Source organism: Marmota flaviventris, chromosome 15 (assembly GCF_047511675.1).
Source record: "Marmota flaviventris isolate mMarFla1 chromosome 15, mMarFla1.hap1, whole genome shotgun sequence".
Classification (NCBI taxonomy): domain Eukaryota; kingdom Metazoa; phylum Chordata; class Mammalia; order Rodentia; family Sciuridae; genus Marmota; species Marmota flaviventris.
The window spans coordinates 994,743-1,008,939 of record NC_092512.1 but is presented as its reverse complement, the minus strand read 5'-3'; the positions used below and the strand labels follow the sequence as shown (position 1 = coordinate 1,008,939).

General features: G+C 61.3%; 1 protein-coding gene across 1 annotated transcript; it reads right to left on the bottom strand.

The window, feature by feature from the left end:
* Nucleotides 1–1,489: 1,489 nt before the first annotated feature.
* On the bottom strand, nt 1,490–10,342 carry Eppk1 (epiplakin 1). The gene has a single exon (XM_071602414.1). It carries the CDS (start codon nt 10,340–10,342, stop codon nt 1,490–1,492), a length of 8,853 nt encoding a protein of 2,950 aa, XP_071458515.1.
* Between the last annotated feature and the right edge of the window lie 3,855 nt (nt 10,343–14,197).

Here is a 14,197-nt window from a genome sequence, read left to right as displayed (position 1 = left end):
TTTGAAAATAAAAAAGATACAGTGACCTTGTCTCTGATGTTGTGAAACATCAAGACAACTAACATCTGTGTATTTGAAGTTCTAGAAGAAGAAAAGATATGACTAGGGAAAAGGTTTTGAAGAAATCATGGCTGAAAACTTTCTAAATTTGGTGAAGGATACAAATTCCCTGCAATCAAGAACTTTAGCAAATTCCAGATGGCAAAGGCACAAGGAAACCCCAGGTAGAAAGCCGCCAGACGCTGTGCTCCTGTCCTCTGCAGGAGAAGAGGCAGCACAGGCCCTCCTGCTCCATGCGCTGAGTGCAGGGGAGACTGGGCTCGACCCTCTCCACCCCTGGCTCCCACAGTTGTGGCTCTTTTTTGAACAACTGGATCTGCATATGCTTCCAAGAGCACCATCCCATAGCAGCTGGTGACCACCATGCAACAGTGCTATACACTAGCCTAGATTTGAGATTGCTTATTTTCTTACTTAATCTCTATATTAAAGGCATAAAGTTCTATGGATGAACCTTCAAAATTCTGAAATGAAAAACAAGAGTTCTTGGGGCTGGGATTGTAGAACGCTTCCTTGCATGTGTGAGGAACTGGGTCCGAACCTCAGCACCATATACAAATAAATGAACAAAATAAAGATATTGTGTCCAACTACAACTAGAAAATATTAAAGGGGAAAAAAAGAGTTCTTGCTCTCATCCTCTCACTGTATGGTGTCCTATGCCATCTCACCACTCCACCAGTAATAAGGATGTAGCCTCTCAACTTGACCTTCAGAAATATGAGCTGAAATAAACTTCTGTTATTTAATAATAGTAAAAAAACAAACAAACATGAAACTTCTCCATACATAAATATTCCCTTGCAAATTATACTCCTGGGAATGCACCAGTTCCAAGCAGGTCACTAGTTGTTCTTTGGTGGAACCAGCAAGCTGGGCTGAGAGATCAAGGTAAGTTGGTGTCCACTGTCTACCACAATGAGAAGGAAAGACGATGCACCAGGACCTCCACCAACCACAGACACTTATCTGAGATGTTACAGGATGGGAATGACATCAAGCAAAACATCCAGTTGATTGAAAGCAGTGTAGAGGAGTAACACATGGACTAGAGCAAATCAGCAAGAGCACTTCAGTGTGTACACAGAGAGCCAAAAAATCCTCACCTCCATTCTACCTGAAGCAGCTAAAGGAGGGAGGATTACAAACAAAGAGTCAGGCAACTAAAAAACACTGAAGGGCACAAGGGAATAAATGAGAAATTGTCAGAAATAATGCCAAAAAAATCAGAAAAGAGACCGCAAAGCAAATGAATGGACACAAAATCAGAAAACAAAGAAGGCATAAACACAAAGGAAAAAAGACTGGCCAGGAAAAGGACGTCAACTTAAAAAAAAAAAAAAAAATGGAACAATCAGAGGCAAAAGTAAACAATTAATTTAAGTCACAAGAAACATTCAGAAAGGGACAAAAACAAATCTATTAAACATCAATTAGATACAAGAAGAAACAAGAGACCAGTTTCAGGGTCCACAGTGGCCCTTTCCAGCAGCTGCATGTAGGTGAGGTTCTCGTGGGTGTTGGGGTCGAAGAAGCCCTTGGTGTCGTCGCTCGGGTCCGCCAGCACGCGGCTCATCTCCTCGTCAAAGTAGCCGCGCTGGTAGGCCACCTCCACGGGCACGCGGTGGCTGTGCACGGGGTCGATGACGCCGCCCGTGGCGATCTGGGCCTCCAGCAGGCGGATGCCGTGGTCCCTGACGATGAGGTCGCGCTGCATGGCCTGGAAGAGCGAGATCTGCTCCCCGGAGTAGGGGTCGGTGTAGCCGGTGACGGCGCGCTCGGCGGACAGCAGCTTCTCCCGGATCTCGCCGCCCACCACGCCGGCGGCCACGGCCTCCTCCACAGACAGCCTCCGGTCGTGCACCGGGTCGATGACGAAGCCGGTGGCCGCCTGGGCCTCCAGCAGCACCAGGGCCGTGCCGGGCCGCAGCACGCCCTTCCACATGGCCTCGTAGATGCTCATCTTCTCCTGGCGGCCCGGCTCGCCCCTGGCGGGCACCAGCACGCCGGCGATGCAGCTAGTGCCCTCCAGGTAGCGCTTGACGGAGTCCATCTCCGTCACCTCCTGCAGGGTCTTGGTGCCCTGGGCCAGGTCCCGCAGGGTCTCGGGGCCCAGGATCCCGGACGTGTGCAGCTCGGCGGCGGACACCTGGCGCCTCAGGCCTCGGAAGGACACCTTGCTGAGCCGCTCCTCGGTCTCCTCCACCACCCGCAGGAGGATGGCCACCAGGTCGGCCAGCCCCAGGGTGCCTGCCGCGTGCTGGGCCAGGAGCTCCTCTCGCCGGGCCTCTTCCAGGTAGGAGGAGAAGAGGACATCCCACACGGACACCGGCTGGCCCCGGAACCGCCCGGAGCGCACCTCCATGGTGGCGGCGCGCAAGGCCTGCTCCTGCTCCTGGAGGAGGCGGCGGCGGCGGCGGGTGGCCTCGGCCTCGGCCTCGGCCTCGGCCTCTTCGTCCTCGCCTCGGGAGGGCCCTGGCCGCCCTGGCTCCGGCTGGCGAGGCGAGGTCTCCCCGGGCTGGGGCGGGTCCCCGTGGGCCTCCTCCGCCTCCTCGATGATGGTGGTCAGCCTGCGCGTCAGCGCGGGCAGGGCCAGAGACCCCGAGCCAAACTGGGCCAGCAGCTCCTCGCGGATGGCCCCGCTCACGTAGCCAGACGTCAGCACGTCCCACACGGGCACCGCGCGCCCCCGCAGGCGCCCCACCTTGACCTCCATGGTGGCCGCACGCAGGGCCCCCCGAGGGTCGGCGCGCGGGCTGCGGTCCTCGGCCTCGGCCAGCAGCGAGGACAGGGCCGAGCCCACGTCCTGCGCAGTCAGCGTGCCCGCCCGGTACCGGCGCAGCAGGTCCTGGCGCCGGCGCTCGGGCACCTCGCGGTAGAAGAGGAGCTCCCAGACCGAGACGCTCTGGCCCTGGAAGGCGCCCCAGCGGGGCGTCACGCGGGCGTCGCGCAGGGCCCCGCGCAGCTCCTCGCTCAGCTGGTGCACTGCGGAGTCCTGGCCCGCCAGCTGCAGCATGTAGAGCCCGGTGTCGGGGTCGCGCACGCAGCGCCGCAGCAGCTGCATGTAGGTGAGGTTCTCGTGGGTGTTGGGGTCGAAGAAGCCCTTGGTGTCGTCGCTCGGGTCCGCCAGCACGCGGCTCATCTCCTCGTCAAAGTAGCCGCGCTGGTAGGCCACCTCCACGGGCACGCGGTGGCTGTGCACGGGGTCGATGACGCCGCCCGTGGCGATCTGGGCCTCCAGCAGGCGGATGCCGTGGTCCCTGACGATGAGGTCGCGCTGCATGGCCTGGAAGAGCGAGATCTGCTCCCCGGAGTAGGGGTCGGTGTAGCCGGTGACGGCGCGCTCGGCGGACAGCAGCTTCTCCCGGATCTCGCCGCCCACCACGCCGGCGGCCACGGCCTCCTCCACAGACAGCCTCCGGTCGTGCACCGGGTCGATGACGAAGCCGGTGGCCGCCTGGGCCTCCAGCAGCACCAGGGCCGTGCCGGGCCGCAGCACGCCCTTCCACATGGCCTCGTAGATGCTCATCTTCTCCTGGCGGCCCGGCTCGCCCCTGGCGGGCACCAGCACGCCGGCGATGCAGCTAGTGCCCTCCAGGTAGCGCTGGACATCCTCCCCGGCTTCTACCTGCTGCACTGTCCGTCGGCCCTCTTCCAGGTCCTCCAGTGTCTCTCTGTTTATGATGCCTGAGCTGTGCAGCTCAGCTGCTGTGATCTGCTTTCGGAAACCCCTGAACCACATTGGTCTGCTCTTCTTTTCTTTTTCTGCAATTATCTGCAGAATTTTTTGTACCACTCTCTCCAGGGCTCCTGCAGTGTCCCGGCGGTAGGCCTTGACCAGCTCCAGCTTCTTCTCCCGCGTCACATACTCTGAGTTCAGGAGCTCCCATACTGATGGCCGCTGGCCTCTGTACCTTCCAACTGTTATTTCTACCTGCTGGGCTTCCAGTGCCCTTTTGGTGGCCTCATCCACATACTCTGAGTCCTTTGTGTCCTTGACCACTGGGAATAGGGTCCATGCTGACCTTTCGTCCCTCTTGCACCTGTCCTGCAGCTCTTGGTATGTGACCTTCTCCTGCGTGTTGGGGTCCAGGAACCTTCTCCTCATGTGCTTCTGATCCAAGATGAGCATTTTCGTTTCCTCATCTAGGCAGCCCCGCCTGCAGGCCATGTCCAGGGGGATTCGGTGGTGGTGCTGTGGGTCCACAATGCCCCCTGTGGCCACCTGCACCTCCAGCAGCCTTAGTGCCTCCTCCCTTCCGACCAACTTCTTTTTCATGGCCTGGAACAGTGGTATGGTCTCCCCTGTGGCTGGGTCTCTGTGGCCCTTGGCGGCTTTCTCAGCCATGTGCAGCCGTTCCCGAAGCTCCTCATCCACCAGGCCAGCTGCCAGGGCCTCGTCCACTGGCACCTTCTGATGAGTGCGAGGGTCCAACATGAACCCAGTGGCTGCCTGTGCCTCCAGCATCTGGGCTGCGAACCCTGCAGGGATGTGCTCCTTCCTGCAGGCCTCGTTGAAGCCCATGACCTCCTGGGTGGAGGGTACAGTCACCCCAGCAATGCAGCCACTGCCCTCCAGGCACACACGGACGCACTCCAGCTGCCGCAGGTCCTGGTGTCCCCTGTCCTCCTTGTGAAGTGCATCCAGGGTCTCTTTATCGATGACCCCAGAGTTGAACAGTTCTGCGGCTGTCGTGTCCCCGTGGATGGCTGCCAATCTGATGTCTTGGTTTTGCTCCTCTGTTTCCTTGATGGTGGTTCTGATGACCTCCACCAGTTCCTCTAGTCCCACCTTCTGCTCTCTGTACTCCCACACAAGCTCTCTTTTCCGTTTCTCGCTGAAGTACTGCGAGGAGAGCAGGTCCCAGACAGACACAGTCCGACCGGCAAACCTCCCCAAGTGCATGTTCACAGTTGTGGATCGCAGAGCTTGCTTCGTGGCCTCGTCGATGTACGCATAGGGTTCTCCTTTCTTTACGATTTGCAACATGTACAGGCCCGTCTCGGGGTCCTCCACACAGCGCTCCAGCAGCTGCATGTAGGTGAGGTTCTCGTGGGTGTTGGGGTCGAAGAAGCCCTTGGTGTCGTCGCTCGGGTCCGCCAGCACGCGGCTCATCTCCTCGTCAAAGTAGCCGCGCTGGTAGGCCACCTCCACGGGCACGCGGTGGCTGTGCACGGGATCAATGATGCCGCCCGTGGCGATCTGGGCCTCCAGCAGGCGGATGCCGTGGTCCCTGACGATGAGGTCGCGCTGCATGGCCTGGAAGAGCGAGATCTGCTCCCCGGAGTAGGGGTCGGTGTAGCCAGTGACGGCGCGCTCGGCGGACAGCAGCTTCCCGTAAGTTTCCCTGCCAAACATGCCTGCCTGGAACGCCTGTTCCACGGTCAGCTTCTGATTCTTCACCGGGTCGATGACGAAGCCGGTGGCCGCCTGCGCCTCCAGCAGCACCAGGGCCGTGCCGGGCCGCAGGATGTGCCTTCTCAGGGCCTCTGGGATGCTCATCTTCTCCTTGGTGCCCTGGATGAGGACTCCGGCAATGAAGTTGCCTCCTTCCAGAGACCGCCTCACACTGGCCATCTCTGTCACCTCCTGCACCGTCTTCTTCCCCTGGGTCAGCTCATCTAGCGTCTGCTTGTTGATCAGCTGAGACCTGAACAGGTCCCTGGCTGACACCTGCTTCCGGAGCCCTCTAAAGGTGGCCTGTGGGGACTGCTTCTCTGCAGTCTCCACTAGGGCAGTGACCGCACTGACCACCTGCCGCAGGGCTGTGGCTCGCCCAGACCGGCAGAGTGCTGCCAGCTCCCGCCTCTTGTCAGCACTGATGTACTCGGAGTGTAGCAGGTCCCAGAGTGACACGATGCGCCCTTGGAACCTCCCCATACTGACAGGCACCTTCATGGCCCTCAGAGCCACTGCGGTGTGCTCATCCACCTCAAGCACAGCGTCCTGAGTGAGTGGCAGCAGCCACAAGCCGGTATCAGCATCCAGCACACAGAGCTCCTTGAGCTGCCCATATGTCACCCTGACCCGGGAATTAGGGTGAAAGAAGAACTTGTTGTCCTCCTTGGTGGTGGTCAGTGCCCAGCTCGTCTGCTCGTCCAGGAGGCCAAGCCTGCAGGCCACTGCCTGAGGCAGGTGCACCCCATGAACAGGGTCTAATATGCCCCCCGTGGCCAGCTGCACCTGCAGGAGGGGGAGGCCCTCACTCTCTGGCTCAAGCCCCTTCTCGATGGCCTGCCACAGAGAGAGGGTTCCCCCTGAGTAGGGGTCTGTGTACCCGGTCACAGTCCTCTCGACCTGGCTGAGCTGCTCACTCAGCTCCCTGCCTACCAGGCCGGCCTTCACTGCATCCTCCACTGACAGTCTTTGGTTGGTCAGTGGGTCAACAAGGGAGCCAGATGCCACCTGGGCCTCCAGCAGTCTCTGTCCCAGGCCTATGGGCAGGAGGCCATCCCTCATGGCCTGGGCGATGCTCACTTTAGTCCCAGAGGGCTGCAGCAGCACCCCAGCCACGCAGCCCGTGCCCCAGAGGTGGGCCCTCACTGCTGGCTGCTCTGCCACCTCAGAGGGCGACTTTGTGCCCTGAGCCAGTGCGGCCAGTGCCTCCTGGGTGATGATGCCAGCGTCCCGCAGCCAGACGGCAGGAACCTCACCCCGGGGACCTGGCACTGTCACACGGGCCTGGGCCAGGAGCTCTGCCCCCTGTACACAGCTGCACACGGTGGCCTGCAGCTGTGGCACGGAGACCTTCCCAACCCGCACGCCCTCCAGGAGGCCTCTGCGCTGCTCCTCAGTGAAGTGGCAGGAGGTGAGCAGGTCCCAGAGGGACTTGCCGTCCTCACCCCCTGGTGTGCCCTGCAGGATGTCCTGGAGCTGAGTGTCAGTGGGAATGGCAGGAGCATCTTCCGCCAGAGGCAGGAGATGGAGGCCAGAGGCCTTGTCCCGGGGGCACTTCTCCAGCAACTGGGCATAGCTGGTGAAGCCCTGGCCGTCTGGAGTGGGGAAGGTCTTGGGAGAGCCGGACAAGGCCATGTCCATCTCTTGGTCTATGAAGCCCCGCTGGATGGCCACAGGCAAGGGGAGGTGGTGGTGGCCTGTGGGATCAATGGCCCCTCCCGTTGACACCTGGGCGTCCAGCAGCCGGGCAGCCTGCTCCATTGGGATCAGGCCCTTCTTCATGGCCTGGAACAGGGAGATTCTCTTCCCAGAGAAGGGGTCTCTGAAGCCAGTGACGGCACCCTCGGCCCACCGCAGCCTGCTGCACACCTCTGGCCCCACCACGCCCCGGCGCACAGCCTCGTCCACGGACAGTATCTCCAGACTGCTAGGGTCTGTGATGGCCCCAGTGGCTGCCTGGGCCTCCAGCAGGGTCAGGGCCACGCCAGGCGCCAGCAGCTTCTGCTTCATGGCCTGATAAAGGCTGAGCCTCTGTTGGGAGGGCTGCAGCAGCACCCCAGCCACTGAGCCCGAGCCCTGCAGGTACCTGTGGACGCTGGCCATGTGGAAGAGGGCGTCAGGGCTGACTGCCCCTGCCAGAACTTGTTCCAGGAGGTCCTGGTCGATGATCTGAGCCTCCAGGAGCTGGCCGATGGTGACCCGGCCCCGCAGTGCTGGCAGTGTGATGTCTGCCCACCTCCCTGACTCTCTGTGCAGCAGCTGCGTGACCTGCTCCAGTGTGACCTTGCGCTGTCCATAGCGCTGCAGCAGCTGCCTCCTCCAGGTCTCACTGAAGTACTCGGAGTTGATTAGGTCCCAGGCTGAGACCCTCTGTCCCCGGAACCTTCCACACTGCACAGGAAGCACCAGGTTCTGTAAGTCCTGCCGGGAGCTGCCGTCCACCAGCTGAGGCCGTGTGCTGCTAAGTGGCAGGAGGCGCAGGCCCGTCTCGGGGTCCTCCACACAGCGCTCCAGCAGCTGCAGGTAGGTGAGGTTCTCGTGGGTGTTGGGGTCGAAGAAGCCCTTGGTGTCGTCAGAGGGGTCCAACAGGATCAAGTTCAGCATCTGATCGAAGTAGCCGCGCTGGTAGGCCACCTCCACGGGCACGCGGTGGCTGTGCACGGGGTCGATGACGCCGCCCGTGGCGATCTGGGCCTCCAGCAGGCGGATGCCGTGGTCCCTGACGATGAGGTCGCGCTGCATGGCCTGGAAGAGCGAGATCCGCTCCCCGGAGTAGGGGTCGGTGTAGCCGGTGACGGCGCGCTCGGCCGACAGCAGCTTCATGTACACATCAGGCCCGATGACACCAGCTCTCAGTGCCTCTTCCACGGAGTGCCTTCTGTTTTCTTTGGGGTCGATGACGAAGCCGGTGGCAGCCTGGGCCTCCAGGAGGATGAGTGCAGTGCCGGGCCTGAGAAGTCCCTTCCTGCGGGCCTCGTAGATGCTGAGGCGCTCCTGGGAAGCGGGCAGAAGCAGGCCAGCGATGCAGCCCGTGCCCTGCAGGTACCTCCGCACAGAGGCCAAGCTGCCCACGTGGTGGGCCGAGGTCTGCCCGTGTTCCAGCTGCTCATATAGCTTCTGGTCAATGATCTCTGCTTTTAGCAGCTCTCCTGGAGTCACAGTGTCCCTCAGTCCAACAAAGGTGACCCTGGCTGTGGCTTCAGCCTGCTCAATGGTGGCCTTCAGCTCTGCTGCCAGCTCTTCTACTGAGAGGGTCCCTTCCTGGTGCTGCTGGGCCAGCCTTGACCTCTGTTCCACAGAGACGGCCTCAGAGAAGAGCAGCTCCCAGAGGGACACGGGCCGGCCCTGGAACTTCCCCACAGAGACGGAGGTCATGGCTGCACTCAAGGCCTCCTGAGTGTGGTGGCCGATGAATGAGGGTCCCTGGGGCACCTCTCTACGGGGTCCCCCGGGGAGAGGTAGGAAGGCAAGCCCCGTCTCTGGGTCGGTGACACAGAGGGCCAGCAGCTGCCCGTAAGACAGGCTGCTGTGTGTGCTGGGGTCTGAGAAGCCCGTGGCCTGGGAGAGGTGCTGCCAAGTCTCTTCATCCAGGCAGCCAAAACGCAGGGCAGCCTCCAGAGGTAGCCGGAACCTACGGGTCGGGCAGACCAGTCCACCCGTGGCCAGCTGGGCATCCAGGAGGCGCAGGGCCAGCGACCTGTCCACCAAGTCCTTCTTCATGGCCTGGAAGAGGGGGATGCGGGAGCTGCTAAAGGGGTCATGGTACCCAGTCATCGCCTGCTCTGCCACCAGCAGCTGCTCATAAAGTTCTGGGCCAACCAGGCCTACCCTGACCGCCTCGTCCACATACAGCTGCCGGCCCGTCGCCAGGTCCACCAGGGTGTGGGTGGCAGCCTGAGCTTCCAGGAGCGGGAGTACCGCACCCATTGGGACCAGGTGCTCAGCTGCAGCCTGGAAGAAGCCCTTCTTGTGGCCTTCGGGCAGCAGGACGACCCCTGCCACACCGCCAGTGCCCTCCAGGTGGCGCCTCACCTCAGGGCGAGCACTCACACCTGGCTCTGTCAGTGTGCCCTCCTGCAGGCCTTGGACTGTCTCTTCATCCAGGACCCCTGCCTCCTGCAGCTCAGCCACACTGGCCGCCCCACACAGGGTATGGAAGGTGGTCTTGAGTGGCAGCAGGGCCAGCCCTGAGCCAGGGTCCTGCACACACCGGCCCAGAAGGGCGGAGTACGGCAGCGGCTCCAGTGTGTTGGGGTCAAGGAAACCTGGAGTGTCCATGCTGGGCTCCTGCTCATCCAGACTGAGCCACGTCTCCTGGTCCAGGAGGCCCTTCTGGCAGGCTAGTGCTGGGGCAACTCGCATGCCCTGGACGGGGTCCACCAGGCCCCCAGTGGCCAGCTGGGCCTCCAGCCAGCGGCATCCCAGGGTCCTGTTGACAACTTCCTTCCTGAGGGCCTGGAAAAGGGCCAGCTTCTCACCCCCATAGGGGTCAGGATAGCCAGTGACCGCGCGCTCAGCAGCCAGCAGCTTTTCCTTCAGCTCCAGCCCTACCAGGCCCTGCCGCAGGGCCTCAGACACGGGCAGCAGCTGGCCCTGGGCGGGGTCCACCAGGCCCCCAGTGGCTGCTTGGGCCTCCAGCAGAGCCAACCCCAGCCCTGCGGGCAGCAGGCTCCGCTTCATGGCAGCATAGACACTCAGCGTCTGCCCCGAGGCCTCCACACGCACCCCTGCAATGCTCCTGGCTCTGGAGGGTGCGGCTGCCTCTGCCTGGGGCTTGGAGGGGGCACTGGCTCCCAGCCCAGCCTTCATGTTTTTGGGGATGAAGGCCTGCTCAGCACCGTTGGTGAACAGGGTATCAAGAGGAGGAGTGACCTGGCCATTCATTGCAAACAGCTGGTCTTGCAGAACCCAGTTGAGGTCACACGTGTCCTGCGGTCACAGAAAGATACAGTCAGAGATGAGCCTCTGGGCAGGCAGGGGAGGCAAGGTCATAAGGTCAATCCCAGACCCTCCCCAAGCTGGTGAGCCCTGGATCTACCTCCAGAGACATGGCTGGAGCAGCCCCGGGCAGCCCCATCTTGGTAGCAGAGGGCCCGGGTGCAGCTCACTCTCTTGGGGTGTGAGCATTCGCAGCCACCATAGGGGAAGGGCCCTCCCTTACCCTGCAGGATCCCCAAGGCAGAGCGGAAGAAGCTTCCCCGCCTGCTAAGAAGAGCAGTGGACTATAAAGGCATGGACCAGGGATTGGCTACCAGGCCACCTCCCAGGGTCTGAGGGCTCTGTTTTCTCCTGCGGGTTGTCCCTTGGTGTCCACCACAGCTCTAGGCCCAGGGTGGGGAGCTTGGAGCCCTCCCAGACCCTAACTCTGCTATGGCTCTGCTGCACCTACCCCCTGCTCCAAGGTCCCTGGATCCAACAGACACCTGCCGGTCCTTCACCCCTGCTGGGCTGGGTCATCTGGCTCCAGGCCCCAGGACTGTACCAACTACCTCTGCCTGGGCCTGTCCCTTTCTAAGCTGGGTTGAATTGATCACCCGGAAAGATATGTCAAAATCCTAAGCCACATACCTGTGAATGTGACCTTATTTGGAAACAGGATCTCTATGAGGTAATTTAAGATGAGATCACACTGGAAAAGGGCTGGCCCCCATCCCGAATACCTGGTGTCCTTAAAAGAGAACAAACACCACAGTCTGCACTGTGAGAGTCTGGAGCCACCAGGAGCTGGGAGAGGCAGAAAGGGTCTTCCCCTAGAGCCTGTGGAGGGACACAGCCCTGCCCACAGCCTGACCTAGGGTCCCAGTCTGTGTCACCGTCTGCTGGTGGGCCCACCCCATGGCCCACACCTTCGTTCCCCACCTCCATGAGCCAGGCCAGCTTCTGTGTCCTCAGAACCATGCCTAGTCCCTCTCTTGGTCCACACCCTTGGCAGAGGAAAGTGTCCCTCTGCTCAGAGGGACATCCAGGCCATCCACGGGCCTTGCCTCCCTCTGCACATGTCTGGGGGAAGGCACCTCTGCCTGCCCTCACACCCAGGGCACAGCCCTTGCTGACAGCATGCATTCCACTGCCAATCTCAACAGGTACTTTGGACCTGACAGGTACACAGGGACTCTGCCCCCCCGCCCCCGTAGTGATGGATTCTGCTCCATCTCCTTGTACCCATGAAATCAGAGAGCTGCTCAACCTGCCCTTAGATCCTAAGAGCTGCAGCTTGGTCCTGCCTGCCCTGGAGTCCAGATCCACATGTCCATCCACCCTGCACACTGTCACTTAGTGGTCTTGGTCCTCCCTATAGCTGGTCCTATAGGAGGCACTGCTCCATGCTGGCCCACCTCATGCCTGCTGCCCACCTGTGTCCTCCAGGCTCTGCGGCAGCACCCCATGGCTCATCCATCCCCTGGAGGCCTACCTCCCTGCTCCTGTGTCTCCGGAGCTCTCCCTCACTGTCCTCAGTCACCTTCACAGCCCCTCTACCCTCCAAACACCCACATCATTCTGGGAATGTGTGGGGTGGGCAGGTGAGCCCGAGGGGACAGACACCAGTGCAGAATCCATCCTGTCCATAAGCTAGGGCTTTGGTGTCACATGACCTGTTGGGTGGACTGATGCTGCCCAGCACAGGGAGGGCTTTGGGAAGACAGCCACTACTAGCCCCTTCAAGAATTGCACTACCTGAGGTCACTTCCTTACTGGGGCAGCCAATGATGGGCTCAGCCCCTTGATGACCCTGAGAGCCATCAAGTCTTCTAGTGAGACTGCCCCCAGTCCACCACCTTGGCCAAGTCCTACTCCTCCCTTCCCTCCCACAGATGCTGCTCCTGAGTCCTCTGGGGTGTTCTGCTCAGATGCCAGGACCAGGCCGACCCCTCGGTGAGGCCATCTGTGTCTGCCACCGCCTGGCCGGAGGGTCCAGTGGAGCCCAGGGGGGAGAAAGCAGCCCAGCCTTAGGCTCTCCTGGGGGCGCACTTATGTAGGGCAGGAGAGAGGGTGTGGAGGACACAGGCCAGTGGAGTGGGGGCTGTAGCCAAGCAACGGAGCTCTGGGCAAAGATCCCAGGAGGCTGGGCTAGCCTGCTGGACTGCCGTGGGGTTCCTAGGGCAGAGCAGGCCCAGGCAGCTCCACTGGGAGGGGCCAAGTCCTCTCACCAAGGGGAGAACCCAACTCTTGGAATGGGACATCTGGGTCAATTTAACCCCAAATATCAAATCCCCAGATTCCCCAAAATGTGCATCCTAGGGGCCAGCACTTTCCTCCTTGCCTCCCGCTCACAGCAGCCCAGCACGGGCTGAGAAGCCAGGGCCCCCAGAGGGGCTACAGGGCTTAGAGAAGGGCTCTCCCAGGATTTGGGACAGAAGGCCCCTGGACCATGTGAACCTGCTGCTGGGACAACTTCTAGAGCCTACAGAAGGCACCACCCCCCAGAGCGAGGCAGGGCAGGCGTGGGCAGCAGGTGCTCCATGCTGACTGACCGCAGGGCCCTGAGGTGCTATTGGGAAGGAAGTGACCCCCAGGCACAGAGCCCCTAGTGCTATGCTCACCAGGGGAAGCCTGGGGAGGGGCAGCCCCAGCCTGGATGCTGCATCAGCAGAGGAGGCAGAGGGCAGGTGAAGGGCACAAGCCCTTGTGAAGGACAGGCAGGAGTCGGTGCTTGGGGACCAAGCAGCTCTGGGCCCCCAGCCTGAAGCAGACCCCTGGGCGGAGCTGGGCAGGCCCAGGAGGAAGAACCTGCAAGAACAGCCCAGCCCTCCTGCAGGGAGCCCAGCTGCTCACTTGGGGACTGCTCTGGAGAGTGACTTTGGCCCTATAGGATGCCACATCTCAGGGGCAGAGAGTCACTGGGCTCTCTGTGTAGTGGACATCTGTTGGCTCAGGCGGGCAATGGAACCACTCTGTGGTACGTCCCTGGTTTCTACATGTCCTTTGGGGGGACACACTCAGGAGTTCTTTGGCCTTGAAGGATGAGCTGTCCTGTAGGGAAGGCCAAGAAGAGGGCAGTGGAACTGGTCACAGGGCCCTGGGCACCTGGCAGTGGCCCAGTCAGGAGCGCTGCCTTGCAGTGGTGGCAGGACAGCTGCTGAAGCACAGCTGGGACGCCAGCTCCCAGTGACCCTGTGGCTCGTGCCATCCCCAGGAGGCAGGACTGTGCTCTAAGCTGTGGGTTTCCCGCGGCACCACAGCCAGGAGCCAAGGCCTGGGAGCAGCAGTGGCCCACGCCCTCTCTGCAGCCCATGCCTGTGGGACAGCACAGCAGGTCAGCCTCTCCCTCTGCCAGCCCTCTCCTTCCCTGCCTCCCTCAAGACCTCTGTCTCAGACTGCTACCTGCATAGGCTGCCACACTGGGCCTGTCCAGCCCAGCCCAGGGCAGGGCAGAGCACAGAGGAGAGGGTCATGGGGTTAGGGCCGTGTACCTGTCCCCTGACTCCTGGCTGGGATACAGAAGAAGCAGTTCTCCACCCCAAGGTGGAGCCCAGGGGTTGGGGCCACAGCACGGGCAGGGGTGGTAAGGTGGCCTGGACTTGGTTAGCCCTTGTCCTGGACCCAGGCAGCCAGACCAGAAGGCTGCACCTGGACAGAAACCAGAAAGAGCTGACAGAGGCCCAGAGAGGGCCACGTTTCCTGAAGAGAGACCGGAGGGCAGCCGCTGACCCAGGGAGCTGCTAGAATGGGCTGGGCAGGGAGGCTGTGAGCCCGCTCCGTGTGCGCACTGTGCTGTGGCTGGTTGGGCCACTCCCTGCT

Excerpts from the sequence above, each read along its gene's own strand:
- Eppk1 (XM_071602414.1), bottom strand. The coding sequence starts at position 10,342 with ATGAATGGCCAGGTCACTCCTCCTCTTGATACCCTGTTCACCAACGGT.